This window comes from Acyrthosiphon pisum, chromosome A1 (genome assembly GCF_005508785.2).
Source record: "Acyrthosiphon pisum isolate AL4f chromosome A1, pea_aphid_22Mar2018_4r6ur, whole genome shotgun sequence".
Lineage (NCBI taxonomy): Eukaryota > Metazoa > Arthropoda > Insecta > Hemiptera > Aphididae > Acyrthosiphon > Acyrthosiphon pisum.
In genome coordinates this window covers 21176734-21202882 of record NC_042494.1, presented here as the reverse complement: position 1 = coordinate 21202882, position 26149 = coordinate 21176734, and the positions used below count along the sequence as shown (strand labels likewise).

General features: G+C 29.8%; 1 protein-coding gene across 1 annotated transcript in view; it reads right to left on the bottom strand.

Moving 5' to 3' along the window:
* Nucleotides 1-57: 57 nt before the first annotated feature.
* Nucleotides 58-26149, bottom strand: part of LOC100573063 (3,4-dihydroxyphenylacetaldehyde synthase) — a 33565-nt gene continuing 7473 nt past the window's right edge. The window contains exons 2-5 of the mRNA XM_008188401.3: nt 3720-3854; nt 3127-3361; nt 388-507; nt 58-249 (exon numbers count right to left, since the gene is read on the bottom strand). Coding sequence (XP_008186623.1) covers nt 73-249; nt 388-507; nt 3127-3361; nt 3720-3799 — 612 coding nt within the window. The 5' untranslated portion in view covers nt 3800-3854 and the 3' untranslated portion in view covers nt 58-72. The remainder of the gene's footprint in view (nt 250-387; nt 508-3126; nt 3362-3719; nt 3855-26149) is intronic.

Genomic DNA, 26149 nt, shown 5'->3' with positions numbered 1-26149 from the left:
ATCAGTGTCGAGTCGAACAACTAATAGCATCGATAAAACCCCCTTCGATCGTCCTACACGCGTACTTTAATATTATCGATCGAGTTTTCTAACAGGTGGTGTTTCCCGTAAAAACTTACCGGAAGTGTAAGCCACCAGTTTCGCCTTGATCTCACCGTCAGTCATGCTCGGGTCGAGTGCTTTGATCCGCTTCGTCGTGCGGTCTTTGGCTGCCAACAGGCACACGAACGTAGCTTCGCTGGCGCTGCCCTGCGTGAATCAGAAGAATATATTATTATTTTTATTAATATTATTATTGTGTGGCCGAGACCACGTTATTTTCGTTGGCCGAAAACAGATACGACAGACAGTCAGAAGTATAGGTAATTAGTTTTTTTTTATAAATACCTGAAGTACGCCACCACCGGGCCCTTCGGACTCGTTCAAGAACTCTTTCGGCAAGTCCAAGATTTTCCCAAACCAATTCATAACTTGCACTTCGAGTTCAGTACACGCTGGACTCGTTATCTGTGGAACAATCGCACATTTTTAGATGACTATATTTTCATTTTGTATCGTAGGATTCAGAGATCGGAAACAAATACTATATTATACTGGAGCAGAGATACAGCACTAGCACATAGCTTTGAGCTCTGTCAGAGAGTTCAAAAGTGACGTTCTAACTTTTGAAACTTTCAAATTAATTACACCCGTTTCATAATTTCAACTGCAATTCAAACTTTGGTTAATATCGCAAAACAAAAAGTAATTTTTGTAACGTCATACCCGTTTAGGTTTTTTCAAACAGTCATTGTTTATTATCTTTTTGAAAATTTAAAACAAAATGTAATTTATGTACACTAACTTGACAACCTACCGAATTAATATAGAAACGATAAAAATGTAATAAAAATGTGATCACTTAATAGTGACACAAGAAAGTTATTACTTTCATCAGTTTCTCTTGACTTTAATACTCAATCGATGAGTTTTGATTATACTGTACAAATAATATTATTTTTAAACAAAAAATAAAATAATATTAATATTTCATAAAGATAAATACGATTGTGTGTTATACAATAGTTCATTATTGTCAAAATACCTATGTGTAGTATACCCACTGTTATAACTTTTATAATTATATCCAAAGCACGTTTGCCACAGATAAATGGCCTACAGATTAAAATTGTACAAAAACTACAGTCTACAGAGAAATATATATTATAATAATATAAGAGTGATATGTAGGCAAAAAGTAATAATTTGTATCTGAGGCACGATGGTGCACTTGCACCCCCTGGTATTATATATCCAGTTCCAAGATATACTTTTGCACCTGCAGAAGCTGAACTTTATACCTAATAAAACACAATAGGTACTATTTCATTGATTCGTCGAATTTTTTTTTATAAAAGTTAACATAACTGAACGAATCATAAAATAACGTTATAACTTATATAATAATTTTGTTATCACAAATTCATTATAGCCTTGCACAATAGTTTTGCACCTGCTGAAATTTAACAGAATCACGCCAATGATTTATATTGTAGCCTAAGGCGTTCTGAGACAAAGTTTGAGACTTCTTTTGATTTTTTTTTTCTGTGACTATAAACAATTTAGTCTACTTGAGCTTTTGGCATTTTTAACGGAAAACTAAAGGCTGAAACAGCGTTCACTATTTTTTAAGCAATTCTATTATTAATGATACATTAAAATTCAAGAACACATTCCTGACAAATAATTTATCGTAAAGAACGTATACGTTTTGTCTCTGTTTTGGTATCAAACAAATTTTACGATAAAATTGTATAAAATAGTGAACATTTTAAATGAAAAAGAAATATACATACAGTCATACTCATAGACGTATAATATAATATATTATATTATACGTCTATGGTCATACTAGAGTGTTCCGCGAAGACTTGTTAATTAAAGCTGGCTATTAATAGAATATTAAATTATTGAATTCTCACGGGACACTGTATAAATATATAATTTAAATTACCAATGTACCTATTATATTATTATTATATGACTTATAAGTATTCGATGATTATTTCGAACTGTAACAAACCTTGAAACATTAAAATATAACCGGTATACTTAGATTAAAATATAATTTAAAAAAAAATCAAATGCCCTACAATCTTTAGGTAGGTCAATGTTAGAGCAATTTGTTCAACTCTTCGTAATCGTTCATTTACGGTAGAGATTCAAATAATAATAACTATTTATGTACAAATACGATTCCGTAAATTGCATGTACCTATATAAAATATACGATTCCGCTTGACTTTTTATGCAACATTGCCATTATATTTATTTTGGCTCTCGTCATTTTAAACAATAATTTATGAAAATTGTGTATTACATTATAATTTAAAAGTAACTAAGAGTCAATAAAACCAGTGTCAAGTACCTATATGTATTAGTGACTGGTGTATTTTTTATTATAATTTATTATCCTTCTGAAATAATAGCGTGTAGGTGACTGTGATATAATTTAAATTTTATGTTTTATTTTTGGAAAAATTAAATGAATGAAATTTTGATAGTTGATAATGCTACTTACGAAAAAAAAAATATTTAGTAGGTATACGATTTAAACTTTTCAAATTTCCTTCAAAATCTGATATAATTTCAAAATATATCCCAAATCTTAATGAAATGAACCATAAGTCTCGGTCAGGAATCAGGATATCAAATACCAAAAAGCATAAGTCCAATAACACGCGAAATGTAATCATGTTTGATGTTTGTAGCTTAAATCATGTTTTTCTGAAATTTTTGTATTAAAAAAGGCAAATACTCACTTCCTTTTGTCTATTGCATAAAGTGATATATGTACGTAACAACAATATATTTGTAAATACATGTTTTTCGGTATGGCTACGTTGCATTTAAGACTATCCGGATCCGTGAAAAAAAATTTAATTTTGGAATCGTATATATTTCGCATCTATAAATTGTCACTAAAATGTAGGTACACGATTTCTAAAATTGCCAGAATCGTGCGTTGCAGCCGTATTATAGTTTCCCTAAGTAAAATTGACGTCCACTATCTTTCAAATACCGTCGAGACGCCTTCTCCCGCCTTCGAAGCGACGCGTTTTCAATATTATGTATATTCTTCCGTACCCAAGAAAATCCTATGGATCCGATGGCGTTGCACAGCATGTCACCGACGATGGCCGGATAAGAGTTTCCGGTTGGGAAAAACGCATGAAACTGCGGCGAGTTCCAATGTGTAATGCCGGGCATGATTATGTTCTCCACGTCGTCCAACACCGTCTTCCAATCTTCACCTTTGACTGGAGCCTCGGGCGGCACCAATTCGTAGAGATAACCTGGTTTGACGGAGGACAGAACGGGCCTGAAACGGGTGTATGTTTTTAAATTTAAATAAAAAAACATTTTGTGCAACACTATTGTTATTATACCAGGTAGTAGGTATGCATATACTATATATCATGCATTCCACTTTGGGTGTCTTTTGAAATTATATATAATCTCAGAGTATAGACATTAAGTTTTAAAATAATATTTTATATATAGGTAAATACGTTATTCCTGGCAATTCACTAGACAAATACCTATAAATTGACCAAATACCTACTGATATAAGTATATTTAATACATTGCGTCAATTTACGTATTCTAATAGGTTCCTAAATATTATAATATTACGGTAATTGCGACACGAAAATAGTATTTTTTTTTTTTTTTTATACCTGTCTCGAATGTTGTCCACGTAGTCTGCGATGTAGTCGATAACGGTCTTCCCGCATACTCTGAACGATTCGGAATCCATTTCTGATTTATTTTCGATTTTTTCTCAGTGGACGGCAGAAAAACAATATTATAACCTGTGCAACATAATATAACGTAATAAATAATTAGCGTTAGGTATTCAATTGTTGTGGAAAACGAAAGAATAGAATTATCTACGACACTGCGACACGATTAGTGACTAGTGATATAACAATTTTACAGTGTAATTTATAATAATATTACAATGAATTGCACGCCGTAGTTGCAGGTTTATGCGTTAACAAGATTATTTCAATAAAACAATAATTGAACATTGCATGAATGTTCATTTGCAACATTACATACATAGGTATGACATTTTTAACATTTAAAAAATGTTACATGATGAGACATTAGATAATATCTTTTACTATACACTTCACTCAGTTTTTTTCATGTTATTATTTTCTTTTACTTATTTCTTAAGCTTATTGTTCAAACTTTTATTAGATGATCCATTTACATTTTGAGGGGGGGGGGGGAGAAATACAACTGACGGGACTGCACGTGAGAAATATGCGTGTTTACGTGTAATATACTAATACATGCTTACATCAGGTGCACCTTATCTGATACATGTGACATACAGAGACTCCAATCGCATCGGACTTTGTGTTTCCTTAAAAATCCATCAGCTATATACCAGTATACTAATTACCAGTTGGTAAAATTTATCGTAAAAAATGTAAAGTATTAATCACAAATGCACGCTGTAAAATATTTCAATATTGTCTCAATTTTGAATCAAACTGTGATAATATACAATATGTATATAATATATGTTTTCAGATGATAACTAATGATTCGTGGTGCATACAATATTAAGTAAGTGTAAATCACAACAGCATTTCAAAGTATCATATTAATCATTAATATTACCTATGTACTGACACATAGAATTATAGAAAATAATGTAATAACATCGAAAATGAGCTTTTGGTGATTGTCGTCGTATTGCGTACTTTATAAACTATAATGCATTTATACAGTGATTTAATTATATATATATCGAAACATCTTCGCATTTGAAAAAAATATTAGTAGACTTTCAAGGATATCGCTTATTAGTTATTATATTATTGCTATGACGTCTGCATATTATAAAAATATAATGTATACATTTCCAACGAACTGCATATAGGTATACATCGTTTTGAGACATACCTACCTAATAGACACGTATTGTTATTTTTTAGAATCAACGAACTTTATTTCGCATGGCTGCGTGTGTGTGAACAGGGTTCAAGTGGGTACAAAACGCATATTATATTCAAAGTAATGTTAAGGACGTGTTTGGTTTGTTTCAATGGAAAAGGTTGCGCGATCAATAGACGCGAGCAATGACATACTATATGCGGGACAATAATGATGATACGAAAACAAATTAGAAAAAAATCATCAAGGTCCATGCTATATATTATATTATAATAAAAAAAAGGTTAAAAATAACGTGGCGCCACGCTGACAAAGGTGGTCCAGCCACGTGATGCTACAGCGTTCCTGGATAACAACTCAACGGCTGTCGAAAGACAATATTCATTATTATTATTATAATCATCTCACTAAAACATGATAATATTATATCAATTATATACGACGCAGCAATGGTAGTACAGTAGTACGAAACTACCGCCGCGACGAAAAATTATAATACAACTTTTCCGTCGAATGTCGATGATATTATGGATAGCTCATGGGTCGATGGGCCATTAAACTTGAAAGTAAACGAGTATCGCCGATTGTTGTGTCGACCGACAATATTTTTGAATTACGACTATTTTAAAGTCGTTTTTTCAATTTGTTCGGAAAAAAACGGAAAAGTCGCGTCAGCGATGAAACGCGTCGCTTCATAAATTAAAATTTCAGACGGACATTATTTGACATGCAACGTGGTAAAAGGAGTTATAATATGGTTGTACTTTATTCCTGAATAAGTATGCATTACACATCTTTAAGGAAATCACTGAAGACCACTGACGATCATCGTGACAAGCGATGACGTCAGAAAAAAATATTTTACGAATCAATAACCTTATAACTAGAAATATATAGGTAACTGCGGGATGTTGATGACTTTTGCATTTTTTTTTTCTTTTAAACCTAGACAATGCTAAAGGTTCATACTTCATTGATTCTGAATATATAGGTAAATTTAATTTTGCCTTTTTCAATATTTTCAACATTTATTATAATATTATATATATATATATTTTTATATTGTGGTAATTTTTATTAAATTTTAGGTTTAAAATAAAATGTATCTATAAGGTTTTTGTTGTGATTAGATTCACCAGATTTACAGATGCTCGTACTGGACTATACATAATATGCTTTTACAGTCATACGCGTATAAATAAATGTTAACATATAATCGTACAAATTCGATAAATAATTATTTATCATCGTAATTTTTTTTTTAGGTTTTAGGTCATTATTAAAGCTTATTTTAGATTCTGAGTGGAACGATGAGTGTATTGAGTTTACAATGATGTGCGTTTTTTTATTTTTCTAAATAATTCGACTCTTTTTGAGCTGTTTACGGACATTGTCAGTTTTCAATTTTAGATTCTGAGTGAAACGATGAATGTATTGATTTTACAATGATGTGTGTTTTTTTTAATTTTTTATTTATTTTTTAATTTTTTTATTATTATTTTTTTTTGTGTCTGTCATCACCTTTTAGGACAGTAAAAGTGCTTGGATTTTCTTCAACAGTATCTTTTCTGATAGGAAAGTGAATCTAGTTGTACTTTGGGGGGGGGGGGGTCAAAAGTAAAAATAGCTTTCAAAAGTGCCGTGAAAAACAAAACAAAAATTAAGGAAAAACAGGAATTTTTACGCAAAATCTGTTTTCAAGAAAATCGATTTTAGTTTTTAGCGCAACTCTAAAACAAATGACCGTAGGTACATACAATTTTGACTGAGTGTTTATATTAGCATTTTCTATACACCATAACATTTTCCAAATATTTTGACTTATTTATAAGCACAGTTTATTTTTATAGTCATTTTAAGTTTAAATTTGGACGAAATTACATATTAAAAAACCTAGAATAACAGCTATTTCAGTTATTTTGTTATGATTGTATAATATACTTGAAACTTCTAAATTATACTATTATACATCTATGATAGTATCACAATTTGTTGTACCTAATGGATATTGTGATATGATTATTTTGGAATTTATTATAGGTCAATTTTTTTTTTAATTCCATAGATATAATATGTCTTATACATAGACGGACATACCGTCTCCGCTTAGAATCATCTTTTTTTATACAATGACATTAAATCATTGAATTCAAATTTAATACCATCCATTATACAGTGACCCACTTGTAACCTACTGTACAGCAGAGCGACATCCACTTGCCCACCTTTTTTTACATTGATCCGCATTTTTGGTTCTTTTGTTGGTCATCTCGAACTCCAACATTGCTCCAATATATTTTAAAGGTTGTGATTAGCCAATTTCGAATCTGAAGAAAATTGTATAACCCTTCCCTCACCAGCCTTCCCCCTAATACGCGTCTCACACATCATGCACCGTAGAAACAATGGGAGTCCGGTGTTTCAACTCATCCGCAGCTGCTATCGTTATATAGATATTAGATATACACTATACATATATATAATAGTCGACCGTCCCCAATTCGAACTTCTATAATATATGAATACCCGTGTGTGTTGAGGTGAGGTGAGTGTGAGTGTGTGTTAGCGTGTGTGAGTTGTGTTTGTGAAATACGCGAAACTGCGGTTACGACCCTTCAAGAGAATTCCGGAAAGCCATAGAGGTTGAGGGTGCAAAGCAGGCTCGACGTGTGTCAACGACGCGGCCATTAGTCAAAATCATCTCTCGACCGGCGAGCAGAGTTTGCCGATGCGCGATTGATCGCCCTCGTTAACAGGGTTAACGAAAGGCGTTTTTATATCGTAAACGTTTTGACTTTTTTCTTTATATTTTTTTTTTTTTTTTTTGGCTCGCTCCAGTTATCCCACTTCGCCGCTGTCTATATATACGCACATGATAAATACTACAATAATACTAATTATTGTTATTAATTATTATTATTATATTACTATTATTATATTATTATATTATTATATTATCATGCCATCATATTGTGTCATCAATCTTTAACGTCACGCGAGGGGTGTTAGGAAATCGAACGGATTAAAATGATGGTAGGCATGTCATATATTGGCTACCTTTATTATAACATTTTATTAGCTATTTACGATTTAGATATTAAAGTAGTGTCATCGCGGTCCAGTCGAGGACGTTGTATTTTTATTTTTCATATAATATCGCTACGACATACAGTAAGCGCCTCCTCAAGAGCGATGCAAACGGATAGGAAACCGTATTGGTTTGCGTACACAACACGTTTTTCGAACGCATCGATTTATCATTGACTTTAAATCTATAACATCGAGATACGCGCCGGTGACCAAACTCGAAAACTGTAATAAGTTTCCATATGATAATCAAAACCAAAAATAGTAATGGTAAAACCATTGAATATATTATTTTGTGTAGGCATATGGCATATAGACTATAGAGGTACAAATAAAAATATAAAATAATACAATATAATATAGGTGACGATAATGCGTTTTAATTGGATCAGTCCGTATAGTATTATACGACTTCTTTGCATAGCTATTGGTTTCGAACTTTTAATATTCAAAACTGAAAGTGCGTGGCGGGTAGATATAACTTTATAAGAGTTTATTAAATTGCGTAATTTTGTAAAAAAAAAAATCGTTAAAAATGCCTTTAAAAATACGCGCTTGCTTTAAAACACGTTTATCTGTGCGTCGCACGAAATACACGCAGCAGCCGTGCGTTCAAAATTGTTTTTCGATTATTATACAAACGTTGCTATTAGTACCTACTTACCACACATTTTATTTATAACTACCACGACTAGTCAACTGGGATATCGTAAGATTCATAGTGGGCTGATCTATTAGTACCTACAATAATTCACCTGGACGACTGGATTATATAATTTACTGTCGGATATACTACATTTATAATATTTATATTTATTTGTATAAAATATTCGGTATTAATCTTAGAAATTTTAATTTAATATTATATATATCACCTGCTAGTAAATAAAATAGTCACTTTAATAGTATGAAGGCACCGGTGCAATGACGAGATACGTCTGTATTAACGTCAAAATATTGGGGACAAAATTCTCTATCAATTGGTGCAGCATCCAGATATGTCCAATAAATGTATTGCAAAATATACACCAAAAACCTTTTTTATTCATTCTATTCGGTGTATTAACCAAATACATCCAGACATATCTCATAAATATACATCTGTAAAGAGAAAAAAATGTCTCGTTGCAAGAACCAGATACGTACGTTGTCATTTTTTTCAGGTGCATTGACGGTAAAATATGTAAACAATAAATATGTAATGGATTCGATAAAAAGACCAATAATATTGGTATGTGCGCTGTTTGGTTTAATAGCCAGTTAATTATTATACAATTGGCCAAACTGTGGACTCACTAACATTGTTAATCATTTTATCATATTTATTTCTTAACACAATAAATCAAACAAATTAATAAAACAATTTTACTGTTTTTATTTATAATATTAACTTTACATAATTATTTGTAATTTAAGGAAAGGAGTAATAATATTAATAAATAAAAGAAATTTATGGATGTGAAATATATGTTATGAACCTATATTTCTTCAATATGTTTTATTCATTAATCTGTTGTCTATAACATATTCGGTCTAATTTAACACTTATATGGCCTACGCGTGGATCTTCTCCACTGATTTTCGTACAATATTACATAATATAATACAATCCCTACAGAAATATTATGAGAACATCAAATATGTTTCTACGCGTATAACGTTGATATTGAATTAACGGCGTATTGCACTTATACCCATATAGTATAATATACCTAGCAAGTTATTTGACGTGCGTATATAATTCGATTGAAATTTTTAAAATTCAAACGAATTATAAACAACGTTAATCTATTAAGCGATATTGGAACAACCATCGAGTACACGATGAACGCTTAATATCATTATAATGTGTATGCTGTATAATATTAAAATATAATATGCAAAGTCGCTCGCCGAACTTTCCGATGAGAAGTTTGCAATGCGCGAGTATAATGGAGCTTAAAAACCAGTTAGCGCCTATATTAAATTTCAATAATGGCACGTGTAATATTATAGGTACCTACATTGTTGCAAGAGTTATAATATATTCAGGGCTTGCATTTAAAAAAATAATTTCGTCTTATGTTATTTACAATTAAAACGTTACACAATTTTTGCGTTGAATAGTCGATATTTAAAATAGTGTTAATAAATATTAAATTTAAAAATAATAATTAATGCGAATAGGTAACGGCCCGGATACGGAATATAATATAATCAATTCTTAAACTGTTTGCATGAAATAAATGTTTCTACGAAACCGATAGACTTTTAAATAAATAGATTTTAAGATATTTGTTTTGCGTTATTTTTCGTTTAATGATATTCTATAAAATACGTTTTGCGTTGTGTTTTGTTTAATGATGTATAATAATATATTTTCGTTATGTTTTGTTTTGCGGTATTTAATTGTTTTTCATCATCGTTTTCCGTTATATAATTACATTTACAAATTTCAATCGTTTTTTTGTCAAGTATAACGTTATAATCATAACGTTATTATAGCGTTTGCAATCCCTGAATATATTATAATAATATATTTTATAACGTAATATTATTATAATATGTTTTTATCTCTATACGCGCAATAGAATGATCATGCATTATAATATCGGTAGTTGTGATATCATATTTTGCATAGGAAAACTGCAAGCTCAGCATAATATTATCCTAGAGTATCAGTCAACAAGAATCGTATATAAATCGTAATATTAATACAAATACAATTATTAAGTACTTACTTTTCGATATTTCGATAAATATGATAAAAATATGATAAACGCAATAATTATTGCAGGCAACCTATATCCACGGTGGTTATGATGATCGTTTGCCGATCGCGATTTATCGAATACCACTATATACCGCACTATAATACCAGATCCGCCGAAAATTGTTTGGTTTTCCGCTCGAAACGCATGCCGATCGATCACTAATAAAATATAATATAATAATACCTACAATGTTTTAAATTATAATAATATAATGCACACGCGTTCCATCACACGCCGCTTTCTCTGTCCGTGCGACTCCGTCTCCCTCCCCTCTTTACGCGTACAATTTATACATCTAAAATCCTCCCCGCTTCGCAAGCTATCAATTTATGTGTTCGCACTTAACACTTTAATATTATAATCTAATGACTAAAATTTACCTATAACATCATTCCATTATAATAATATTTATTATATTATTATTCGTGCCATTATATTATTACAAACGCGACGTAAAGTGCCTACCTATAACAATACCTAAGCTATAACGAACGATCCACTTTTTTCGCGTATTTTTCTCGACACACATATTTTATGATAACGCCGCGCCGTCGTTGACGAATTCGGATCTTTTAGTGGTCAGTATAAATATCATTAATAGGTTTAATTCATTCTTGTAATTAAAAGATACTTTTTAATAGTATAGATTCAGGTATAGGTATAAGTACAGTCTTACAGATATATGTTCTTTTTTAAATGGATTTAAAATACGTTAATTTTAATAGGTAGATAATATAATTATACTACAATAAAAAAGTATTTCAGTACAAATTATACGGATACTCTCAAATACTTTCAAATCATACTACCCATTAATTCATAAACGATATTTAGGTACAAATAAAAATAAAATTTCTGGAAATTGTTTAATATTTGTATTCAAGGCACCCCCCCCCCCCCCAGTTCCACTGTACTTTTGTTCACAAAAATACGCTCTACTGTAGAATCAACCAATTTTAGAATTTTTTTTTAAACTAATAGATGGGGATTCTACAGTCCGCATCGAACTCTGTTTTTCAATAATTTTATCAAACTGTATAATATGATTAAAATGATGTATTCAAAGTTCTACAGATTGGTACTTTGAGAAAGTATTCAAAATACTTTATCCGAGAACTTTACAAGGTTCGTTTCATCACTATTATCTCTAGACGTTGAAGGCCGTCTGATTGGTGATTATGTGTAACAAAATCGTACGGTTTTTAATTTATTGCGTCGCATTCGTATGATAACGTCGACCTATCGTAGGTAATGTGTCTGATGTGTACGTTATAATATTACGTCATACGTAGTAGTTCGAACGGATAATCAAAAACTACATACTTCATATTCAGATATGGGCGAAATATCGTGATATACATAATTCAAAATATATAATGTCCATTATAACCTGCAGACTTTATAATATTGAAAATATAAATTGCAAAACATCATTTAAATCAAAACTTTGAATTAGAAATTAATCGGCTATAAATGAACATATTTGTATACGACGATTGAATGATTTGTGAAATAATTGTTATACAAAATTAATGTTTAGTTATAAATAATTTAAAATAGTGATATTCTTTTTTCACTATCAAGCATTCCCAATTCCTATCAATATTTGCAAGGTGTATATATAATATATTTGAGGTCTACAATTTAGAGCAAATATATCTAACAATATGATAATGTGAATGGTTGGCGGATGAAAACGTGTATGATTCGATAACTTATACTATCATTCGTTTACTCCGCGATCTTGTAAAAAGAATTGTTACCTACGTGTAGTTTTATATTATTAAAATATTTGATTTTTAATATTTTTTTTATCTTAGATTATCTGTGAAAAATGAAAAGGACATTACAGTCAATACAAAGACGTTTATTTTTTGTCTCCGGATAAGTATAGTGGGTTTTTGAATTATTCCCTTTTCACTTTTACGCGTCCCGGTGTACATTCATTTATCAACAATCAGTTGATATATTATGTTTTCTTTGAATATTGTAGTTTTATATTTTTTCAATAAGTCATCATGCATTTGTCGACCCTTACGTAGACGAAGCATATTATTCTAGCCTTAGAAAATATAAACCAATCATATAGGGCCAAAAATTAAATTTTCATTTTTGTTAACAATATGCTGAATACAGATGATATAAAATAAAAATACCTACCAAAAAATGTATGCTACAAAAAATATTTAAAAATTGACTCGAGACATTTCTAAAGTTATAGTTAGATTTTGACATTGCGATCATTGCGATACAGATATAAACGCTGTCGATAAATAACAAGTAAGTATTAATAAAAATCATAATAACGATATTTTATAAAAGTATAAAACATGATCCGTTGTAATCGATATTGGAACATATAATTTAACATTTCACACCGTCAGTACAATAGACCAATACTCGAAATTTATGATTTTTGTTTTTATAGTGTACATGAATTTGTAATTTTTCTTCTTTTTTTGATAGTAGCGCCATCTACCTCTTTAGTTCTATTAATACAAATAATATTTGTTAGAAATATTTTTTAGGTACATTGAACGTAATGTTAAATTCCTAAGTTCAATTTGGCTGTAAAACGAAATGTAGACCGTTTACTGAAACAAGTACACAGGGTCAGAACAATAAGGCCATATATTGAAATATGGCGCTTTTGCAACTTGAAACAATCCAACTTTCAGAGGTACCTATAACGCTGCATATTGAGATAATAACAAACGTCATAACAATAATATTATTGAAATATTATTATATCGTAACAAAAACCCTTCGTAAACTACGTGTAAGAATGGCTTATTTTGTTTCAATAATTTATTTATTTGGCGAGGAATTAAAGTGTGGAAACAAAGTGTGATGAACAAAATAATTAAGTAGCGAAGGGCTATTAAAATATAACTTATTATTATTTCAAAAATATTATTATTAATATTTATAATTTATATACTATTCTAAATAATTCCTCGCCAAATAAATAAACTATTGAAACAAGTTTTAAGTTAACTTAAATTCAATATACTTAGTATTTATTCATGACATCAAATCTTTATAGTGCTTAAAGATCTTATTATTGGAAGCTTAACAAAAAAAAAGTATAAAAGACGGTAAGCACACGAATATTAAAAAATTATAGTAACGCATAATATTCTATTAACGTCATACGTGTACAGTGTACAGAATATTGTATTATTGTATATTATTATCTTTATATTATACTATATTAATTCAGTAGGTTGACTATAGATACCTTTACAATATTACTGATATATAACGTTGTGTTTTATAATTATCACCAATAGTTTCTAATTATATCTAATAGAATTCTAAAATTCAGCATGACTAATACTTACAAGTAATTATAATATTATTATTATTATTATGTACCTATATCGTCTTGCGCACATTGTATTTTTTTTTAAATAGGTAATCTATAGAATACCTGACACGTTTTTCCACCGAACAAATGTTCAATATTTTTATTTAGATTTTATACCAACTATAGATTATGAAATTCCTGCACACACTTCCTCCATATAGAATGCCCATGATATTGTGTAAAACGGTGTTAAAATAATATTTTTTTTTCTTATCAATAATGCCTACTTACTTAATGCTGTACAGCTTATTATTAGTCGAATGCAACTAATATCAGTGGCGTATTTAGGAATTTCAGGATAGGGGCAACACATTTTTGCCGCCCCCCCCCCTCTACAGTAAATGTATTTACTAATATACTGTATATAATATATATAATAAATATATACTAATTTAAAATTGTAATGTTACATTCAACAAGGAAGGTATAATTAGACATTTAAACAACATTATTGTACCAGTTAAAAGTGAAAAAATATTATAAATAAAATAGTAAATCTTTCAAAATACCTACATGTGTGACGACAAACGAATAATTTGTTAAATAAAAATAAAAATTTGCCGCCCCTCTAAATCTTTAAAAATTTGCCGCTCTGGGCAATGGGACCCATAGCCCCTACTTAAATACGCCCCTGACTAATATTACCTATCATATTGCAACATTATTATCATACATTATTACTCATTAATTATTATACATATTATATTGCGTTTTTTTTAGTATTGAATGCTTTTATATTATTACATTTTATAAAACTATTTTACTTATAAGACAGCGCCTATGTTCGAAGTAATCTCGAAGACAAATTCAATAATCTATTAATTGATATTGTAATATATGCATTTTATAACTCATGAAAAATGTACCTACCCTATAATAGGCATAAATAATAGAAGAAAAAAAAAATCGAAAAATTTACTAAAACCTGTTTTCGTATACAAATAATTTTGCATAACATTACGTCATATTAACTAATTAACACAAAACGGTAATGAGTGGTTTGAAAAATAACGTATGTCCTATCTCGAATTCGAAAAAGTAATGATACATATTATAATAATATGTGCGACAGTGCGTTCTATTATCATACATTTGAAATACAATTCAAGATCATTAGTCGAGATAAAACTGTAGACTGTAACAAAACACTGTTGTTAGAATATTACACCTACAGCGGAAATTAACGTTCTTTACATAAAGTATATTAAGTAACATGGCGTGCGCATTCGTATTAAATCGTATACCTAATGGATGTAAAAGGATGCAAAATGAAGACTTGAAAAAAAAAACTACTTAAACATATGGAAAAAATTGTGAAAATTATATGGTTAATAAATAATTTAAGAAATATATTCATGTCAAGAAATTCCCAAAAATAATATTTTGAAAAAAGTTATTACGTACTAAATTCTCAAAAAAATATTTATATTTAAAACAATTTTAAAAATTAACTATTTAACTAAGATAACTGTTTTTACTATCAAAATTGTTCTTATAATCAAATTTACAAATCGGCTATTTTGAGTTTTTCCACAAAAATTTAAATCTTAATTTTTTGTTTCCTGTATTAAAAATAAAAATATTTTTGTTATATTATACAAGTGACCATATAAATTATATATAAAAAAATATTTTTAAATATTGATTTGAACAAAAATTATTTCATTTGTCAAGTCTTCCTTTTACACCATGTAAATAGTTGAACTGAATTTAAGAAAAACTTGTAAGACCATAGCAAGTCTATCTATCGCAGATATTATATTCATCGTCACCTCGGTCGAAAAAATTTAAATTTTTCAATAAAAAAACGTAATCGCTGTGTATCCACAACATGTATTGTATGCGAATATAGTATTATGAATATTTTTCGCTTGACCCGTGACCGATAAATATGCAAATTTTGAAGACGGTCTCACGGATTTATATGCGAATCACAATTTTATATTAATACTATGTATTGCCAAAAAATGGTAATTCAAAAATGTATTTTAAAAAAGATTCAAGTGCGGCGTCCTCTTCCAGGCTGTCTTATTATAATATTATTCATGTATAATACACGTACGTCGTGATTCGTCCGTTTTAATAAGATAATAAAAAAAATATATATAACATATAATATGGAAAAATGAATGGTAAATGACCAACTCCAAATTAAAAGCCATATCCTCGCCAGTAGGTAATACACTTGCTATAAAAGAAGAAATAGTTATAAGCCATCTCAGAATAGTCCATACTAGGTAAACCCATGATTACATGATAGAGAAAGAAATTTCTCCAAAATTCTGACTTCAATTACCTATCATCCTCTAACGATTAAACAAATATTAACCGAATGCAGGAAGTAAGTACTACAACGTTAGAAGTGTACCACATTATAACTAAAATCTAAGCTCTGGTACCCCCAATCTACTCAAATTCCTAAAAGAGACTGAACTACATAATAATATAATATGTATTATACAAATGTAGAATTGAATTTGTATAGGTATATATTTGTTTATTGTGTTTTTCTCTTTCTTTTTACTTTGTTCTCTAATGTATATATATGTATATCCATAGTTTCCCATGAGTAAAATATTAGTGGGATGGGCGAAATCAAACAATTCTCAAATGCAAGTTAAATTAAGATTAAAATTAAGATTTAATATTATTTTAGCATATTATATAAATGTTTAATATTTGTGTTATATAATATATTGTCATAATATCAAGTGAGGTAGTTAAGTAATACACCAATACTATGGTTGGCAGGCCAAGTGAAAAATAATAAATAAACCGAAGGTACCTATCTCAATTCGTTAGATGCGCGTTTGACAAATTACCAATTAGATGATGCATTGGACAATACATTATACATCTATTCATTGTTTAAACGCCGTAAATTGATGATGTTCTTTTTAAAACGACGAGTTAGTCGTAATTTTTTGAACAGTAATTTAACGACCGATCATCAAAACGTTTATATTAATATTATGCATGATGTGTATTGCGTTTCATAGTATGATGCCAATATCGATGTGTGTGTGTGTTAGGTGATCGTGTACCTATGTAAATATACAATAATATTATAGTTGATGATAAGAGATTAAAAATAACTTTTAGAAACAATGAACTTACATTATTCTTTTAGTATTTAGGCGCATTATCATAATATTAGGTATACTGAAATAATATTCTATCACTTATACAATATATTATACCTAAATACCTAATTATACAATAGGTACACAGGGCTGGATTACCCAATTAACAATATAAGGTCATCAACCAAAAAAGGGAATCACAAAAATTTTGAAATGAGGACAACATTTTAATTTAATGAAATTTTCACTCATAAAAAATGAACGTGGCTATACCATAAGCATTTATTTTTTAATTCAAGTAAGAATAACAACTTACGTGGTAGGTTTGCCTTTATATACTCTATATTATATCCTTTAGGTATATCTCGGTTTGAAAGTATTTCAGTTATGGTGTGTCTCAGTTTACGGACGAATCGGCGTCAGTGTACCTAAGTTTGTGAAAAAATTGGACCTAGATGGGCAACCCCAAATCGTGGATTAGTTTTAGCACTTGGTTTATTTTTCAACATGGTTTAAAGTTTAAATTACCTAATCTCTAAATGTTTCTGATATCTCTGAGATTTTCTTCTAAATCAATCGACTATTTTTTGACTATATTATATAAGCTACAATTTACAAACATATATTTGGTATTAAGATATAGTTTCTTTAGTCGAGTAGAATTTGATACATGCTTGTACCTGTTCTTGAGTAATCAATAACAACCAATTATAAACAAAAAAAAAGTTTCGATTTCCACCGTGAATTTTAAAATCGATTTATTTATATATATTTATATCACGGTAGATTATAATCTACCGTGATTTATATTTATATTAGCGTTATAACTTGCTATATTTGTATTATTGTAAGAAAATATAATTTTAATTTCGTATATTTTATAAATGAGGTACTTTGAAGTAGCCATTTGTCCACGTATGCGGAAGGGAGTTCAACCCCCCTCATGAAATGAAATCATTTTTTACTTATATATAATAAAAGTATAACTTTTAATATTTGAAACGTATATTAATATTGTTCTATTATGATTTATAAACAACATTTTTTCTGTCTACGTGTGCCTGTTTCGTAGTATAGGTACCTATGCGACACGATATACAAATAAAAGCAATAAGATGTTCAACAGCCAGGGAAAAACAATTTCTTTAATTTGTGTGTAAACTATCATACATTTATATATTATATTATAACAAATGATTATATAAAAGCGCATATTAATAATACGAAATACATAATAATATATAATATGTTTTAATAACCGTACTCTTTCAATTGTGCATAGGTTTCTTTTGTGACGTATACGTTTAAATAAATATAGGTAGGTACCTATATTTTCGTGGAAATATAATACTAGTTCTGCATATTTAGTGAAAAATTACCACTTTAACCCTTTCTCACGGCGTGCATATTTTTAGACTTTTCAACGCATGTTTATAGAAGTTGTTGCATAATTAAGTTCATTTTTGGTGTTTTTAATGAATATTTATGCACATATATTTCACTGTTGAAAAGTGTACCTATATGTTTCGAGACCTGCAGAGTCCTGGATGTTTAAAAGTATGTAAATTACACTGACTATAGAACAAAAATGAAGTTTCTTATAAAATATTTTACAATTTGGTAGTCAGTGTATGTATTATATTAGATTTCTATTATATTAGATTAAATTACGTTCGTAAAATCAACGTGTAAAATATTGTCAATACTTAAAATTTAGAACTAGTAGGTAGATATACCTCTTACCGTCTAGGTAGACACCTATCTGATCTATATTTTACAAGTAGTAACTAGTAAGTAATAGTACTTACTAAATTAATAAACTAATATTTGTGTTGGAAACATTTAATTTTTTTTTATATTATATTAAAATGTATCTGTTAAGTTTAGGATTATGTTTGTTGATCGATCTATATACAAAAATGACTACCTACATTGCTTTTAGAAATAACTAATGAGCAATATGTATTTTACTAACACATGACGTACACAATACACATAAGTAATATTATAATGTAATGCCTTATGGTATGCTAAAAGTCGGCCTTATATACAAGTGCAAACTATTGATCCCAGTAGCGGTATCTGGGATTTTTTACCGTGGAGGGAGGGGTATATACACTATAGTACTATACAGATGTTAATAGACATATTCACCTATTCAGTATACACATATATTATATTAAAATTATTATATACAAGTTGTATTGTGTACAACATTAGGGCACGGGGGGGAGGGGGTAAATACAATGTTATTGTAATGTACATACATATGGCGTGATTTAACAAATTTCAGAAAATCAACGATGTTGTTATTATTGCAAAATATATTATGTCACTTCTTATACATTATTAAATTATATTCAACAGTATCAGTTTAACTTATTAATTAGTTTTCCACCTCTGTTAAGGCGTAATAAGGGTGTTATAATTAAACCACCCCACAGTCTCTGAAGAAAACACAACAAATGTATAATAAATTAATAACAATACACATTCTTCGAAAACATAGTAAATATGGATAAGAAATTCGTCTTGACGCCAAAACTAGATGCAGTGTTAAAAAAAATCGTATTATTTGAAGTGAAAAACAATACGTTTGACGAAAAATGTGTTTTATTTTGGTGATTTAAAAATTGATATTGCTTAGATACCTATATTATATTATACAATATAACAGTTTTTCAAGTATAATAATTTGACTCTAGATATTTTTCATCCATAAAACAATATTACAATTAGATATTGTATTTCAAAAGCATGTTGCACTCGAATTAATAAATAAATATAAGACCTATAATATTACATAAAGTCTTTTTTCAATTGTAATTAGTTTTTCTCTGAGTTTTTAGCAAAGTTGTAATAAATATTATACGCTTTATATTATAGATATATTTTGGTTTGTTTCTAGTTTAGTTTTTTTACTTTGCTTTGTTAAAATTTTTCTAAAAAAATATAAATTGTTATTATAATATTTATAATCGTGAAGTAATCCTCGATAAAATTTAAGCATAATTGAATACGTATTACGTCATGATCAAAACCTAACACAATAATACGTTGAACTACTTATTTATTAATAACACTAGTAATTAATAATAAAATTAATCTATTTTTTAAATTTAATTATTATAATGGCACCACATTATCGTATTGTGTACTGCAATTTATATAGTCACTTGTCTTTTTTTCGTCTTTCGAATGTTTGGCGACGCGGTTCAATGTAATTTCGAACTTTTCGGTTAACAGTTTTTCGCGCGTAGGTAGTTCACGAGATCCAAACGACTACATTTATATAATATTATGGTTTATTCTAGAAACGATTTTCGACGAATTCGATTTAAATACGTCCACTTGACTGTTATTAAATCCGATATTGAATTCGACGCGCGTGACGGGATGACGTTTTTGACAAACGAGTGGAGATTTTATAACAGCTAAGAGCCACGCGAAGGCGAATCATTTTTCACGTCCGTTTCTAATGGGTTTCTACTTTCTAGATAGTGATTTCTCGGTTATAATGTATAATATATGTGTTCCACACACGCGTTTATATTAGGTGCGTATATTTACAGGCGAATTGCACGGTTCGAATCATATATATTGTATACAATCAAAAGCATAGATTTCCGAAAAATGTAAAACGGTACGACTCCAACAGGCTGTCGACTCGTGACGCTATCTGCAGATATTAGGTATCAGTGATAATTAATATAATCAATAATCAGGGTGTATATTTTACTGTAAGACAATCGAGTTATTTTAAATATTTTTTTCTTAGGGTGAATTTTTAAAAGATATGAAAACCTTTACGATTTTTTATACTCCTTTCTTTTTTTTTTTTGTTATATCGTTATAATTCTTACGCATTATTTTAGTTTTTAAATTAAACTCATACAATTTCATTTTTCGAAAAAATACTGAATGTTTTCCCCATCACCGACTGATTAAGCACCGAAAGACATTAACGATATTATTTCAAAATCCCGAAAAAACTAATCCCGCAGTTCAAATGTGGTTGAGTGACTGCCAAAAGTATATATATGACAGAATAATAATAGTTATATTACCTATTTCATACTTGAACATTATAGTATATTATATTCATGGGCGCAAATAGCGTTTGGGATTTGGGGGGGGGGGGGCTAAAGCCTTATTTTGATAATATTGAATAAGCTATAAAAACAAAACGTAGGAAATGTTTTGGGGGTTATGGACATTTTTGGGAGGGCTTAGCCTCTAAAGCCCCCCTATTTTCGCCTATGATTATATTATATACATATATTGGTAGTACAATTCTTTGTTTAACATAACGTCTGCGTGTTTCCATATCCATGAACTGTTGGGAAAATGCACTTCACCGCAGTGTACGTAAAGACAGTATTATATACCCATACGACGGTTCCGATTCCAAATTACGTATGGATTCAGTAAAAACTGATATGGAAAACTGAAGTTGTGTCTCGTTGTATTACTTTTCTATTGGTATAAAAATCTTGATTCTTGATACTACTTCTAGGTATCATGGGTGATTGATAGTTACCTCCATGGATATTGAGTGACCTACTGATCTACCTATACTGATCAGTTGTCTTCGTTAGTGACAAGATCAACATAATATAGGTACTTTTTTTTTATTTCTTATAGATTGGTTCAATGATTTTGATGGACCTCAATTCATCTCTATCCATCACAGCAGTTGCTTCCAGTTTTTAACAAAAATATGTTTTTGGCTGGGTATATAGATGTTTTTATTTTTTAACTGATTTTGCGTAACGCTTTGTTTATTACCATAGAAACGAAAAAAATGTAAAAATTGACCAATTCTCACCAGGTATATATACAATTAATGTTTACTTATTTATATATATGATTTATACATTTTTTTTAAGTGGAAAATGTCGAGTAGTGTGCTACGTTTATGATCACCACTTTATATAAAACTTTATATACATTTTTTTTAAAGTGGTTTTTTCTATGTTCTGTATGATCTATTTCGTGAACAGAGTTCTTGTCTACCTCTACCTGCTTTTCCCTCCATATTTTACTTCCCACATTTTTGTTGTTATCGATTCGTTGTTTTTCATTATATATATGTCTGAATATATAGGTACATAAAGGTATACATGCACAATTTAACTTTCATTTATTTGGCGTCGTAGAGTGAAACACGTGTAACCTATGGGGGCTTAAGATTTTTGGGGCTCAGCAGAATATTTGAAATGGTCGTGGATTGGTAGAATGAACTAATGTGTACTTAAGTCTTAAACGCCTCAAACATATAAAATATAGGTACGTTCATACGGGTGCGAATGTGGAGTTAGAAAATTATTCGTTCGAAACCGTATTTTTGTTACCACATATATTGTTGGAATTGTTTTTTTTTATTGAATCATATTATGTTGGAATCGTAATATACGTTTTAAATAGGTACAATGTTTGAGACAATTAATACTCGGAAACGTAATTGTATGAAAAAGATTTCGTTGGAAATGTTTATATTATTGACCATTGGGTTACGGTATACGTTTCTGAACTTTAAATATTCCAACAAAACACACGTTTTCAATTATAAATACGATTTAAAAATAATATTGGCCAACTGTTTAATTTCTAAACGCATACGTTACAAAAGCCGTTTTTCCAGTATAATAATATTTTAATAAGATCCTAAAATATCAGTTGTACCTGCAAGATCTAATAAAATATGTTGGCCTGGCTGTACAAATATTATACTGTTATACGGCGTAATGCAGATGGTATAGTAAATTATTTCAACTGTTTTTTATTTTCATTAAAAGTCGGCCGACACTTGTCGATGCGGTTTGTCGTAACACCGTGGAACGGATCGCATATAATATAGAGTATACTATACTTACAATAGTAATATACGACGAGAAAAATATGCCGAAGCATAATGCCATAATCACTTATGCAGTGGCGGTCAAATGATATTGTCATGGGCGACCGGAGGGGATATGGCTGATTTTTTGACATGTACCTACTATATTTTGATCATTTTAAATATAATTTATAATTTTTTATTTTTATAAATATTGAAAAAAAGTTTGTGGGGGATCTATTACCCCTCACCCCACCACATCTGTTTGATCGCAACTGAATCTAGACGTGTGTTCCGTTTTGTTCGATAAAATTATATTATGAAAGCTGATATTCAATCGATCATTGGCCATTGTCATCGATACGGTCACGCACTCGGGTGTAGAGACCAGAATAATATGCACTAAAAGTGTTATACTTAAGTATAATAATGTAATTATGCATACAAAAATACACCAAATATCCATCAATATTTCAATGATTAATAAACATTAATATAATATCATGACAAAATAAATATAGATAAACGCGTTGAAAAATATAGAGCTATAATATGTTTTATATTTCAGACAGTGGCGATGCCAAACTTTATTTGACTATAGGGAGCAATATTTTGGTCAATGGTCTTTATTTCAATACTTTCGTTATCACTCCACTTAATTTTAATAAACTCATTTTCTCATGCAACAAGACATAAAAAAATATACATCGTAGTAGATAAATAAAAATGTATTACCTAAGTACTTTTTAAATACCTTGATTAAATACCGTTAAAATACCGATATATAGTTAAAAACAATATCTGAATTCTGAAATCGTGTAATTTACAAATATATATTATATACAATATACATAAATTAAAACGTTATACATTTTTAAATTTAATTTCAATTTATCAAATTACAGGGGAGGAGGGGGGCACTTGTCCCCAGTTTATCAACACCCCAGATTTCCGATTTTGTTTATACACGATGAAATCAAGCCGGTTCACGAACATTCATGTTGTTATAAATAATATTACCTATATATATTATATACGTGATATTGTTTCTTTCTGTATAATATCTACTATAATTTTCAGTTTTTTACGAAATTTAGACTGCAAGTAGATAATATATTAAACATAATAAGTACCTATAACATATAAGGTATATTTCATGGTTTTATCCGTTACTTGATACATTTTTTTTCAATTTTAATTGGAAAGCGATATAATTATCCGGTAGTTATTTTACTATAATATATTTTGCAGTGCTTTTATAAAGTAATATAGTTTATTTGCAATTTCTGTAATTTGTTGAGCGGCCACGTGGCTTTAGAAATGTTTTGTTATAATATTTAAACACACACATATATATTATGTGAAGTATCTATTTTACTTATTCATACGAATTCCAACTATATAGTACAAGCTTCCTCATTATTATTCCGTCAACAATATTCATAAGACAAATAAAAAACTGAGCACGCCTCCTCGTGCGCGGGTATAGTGAATTTTTTTGCGGAACTCGATTCACTGCACTGCAATCTCCGGCAAACTCTTCTCGTCTATACCCGCAACAACCCTCTCGCAATCCTCTGTGTTCTCTCACATCTAGCTAAATAATAATAATAATATAATACTAGCTATACTATACGGTTGTCAAACACTATACACAGACTGCAGGAGCAGTAGTAATATATTACATTACATCGTGTACGTATATTTGCATTACTACGACGATCGACCGCGAGCTGCAGAGCTGTGTAGGTACATATATAAATTACACACACACACACACACACACACACACACACACACACACACACACACACACACACACACACACACACACACACACACACACACACACACACATATATTGTATAATATAATAGTCGTGTTTTACATTTAGATTAGATGAACCGCTGCAGCCCGCCCGCCATACACCGCGCGATACGCCAAGACGAATTTAAATATTTTAACGAAATCTTAAAAGTGAAATGAAAAAAACGTCAAGCGATAGTTGCAGCGTTATAACTGTATAGCATTAAATATATATCCTTCGGAGGAGATTTTATGCGTGTATACCTATATATTAAACGGCGAGGGGTGATGTACGGGATTTTATTTTTTTTTGGCAGTCCTGCAGCAGATATTATTATTTAAGGGGTGTATATATTTTATTGCCGAGGTATTTACGCTGCGACGATAACCGGCCGTTGCCGGAGACGATCTTGTCGACCGAAGCAACGGCGGTGGATTATCTTTCAGAAAAATATAAAAAAATATCCGTTGTGAGACACCATCGGTGGCTTATATAGTATACGTCTTCTCAATATTTGGTATACTTACCCAAACATAATCGACGTGAGTACGCTGGTTTTAGGAAGCTGCAGCGAAATCTCGAACTATAAAAAAAGTAACCTTGCTTTGATTCCGCGAATTTGCACAGAGAGGTACCTATACATAACAATATTATACTTGGTAATTGGTATAATAATACCAACGATATAATACGATGTATCGCATCATATACGCATATGAATATATAATATAATTATACGAAAGTGAAATATGTGCTTTATAATACGTTCCGTGTTCAAGTGATGTATACTGCAATAATTATACGTAGTCGTGCGCATTGTGCATGTGTCCTACGATTCGGAATTCGGCCATTTAGATCGTCAATTCTTCAAAAGACAATAACCAGAATTGTAAAGCAGTATGGCACATTGGCACAGGATATTAATTGTTATAATATTATAAGTTGTATATTATAGCTAAAAAGACCAGATTTTATTGCATTAAAAATATGTCGAAATTACAATTAAGTAAAGTTCCACAGTACGATTATATAATTGTATTGCTCCTGAAAGACGTACAAATTACAGAATAAAAACTATAAAATTGCTCCCAAAATAAAAATATTATTCTACGAATATATTTAGATGTAGGTACGTATAAATAATTACTATCTTATCTATAGGTGTGTATGCATATTCATAATCATTATGGTATAATAACTTGATGGACATTGGCAAATTACAAAATAGGTACCCACTACCTATAGATAAGCAATTTT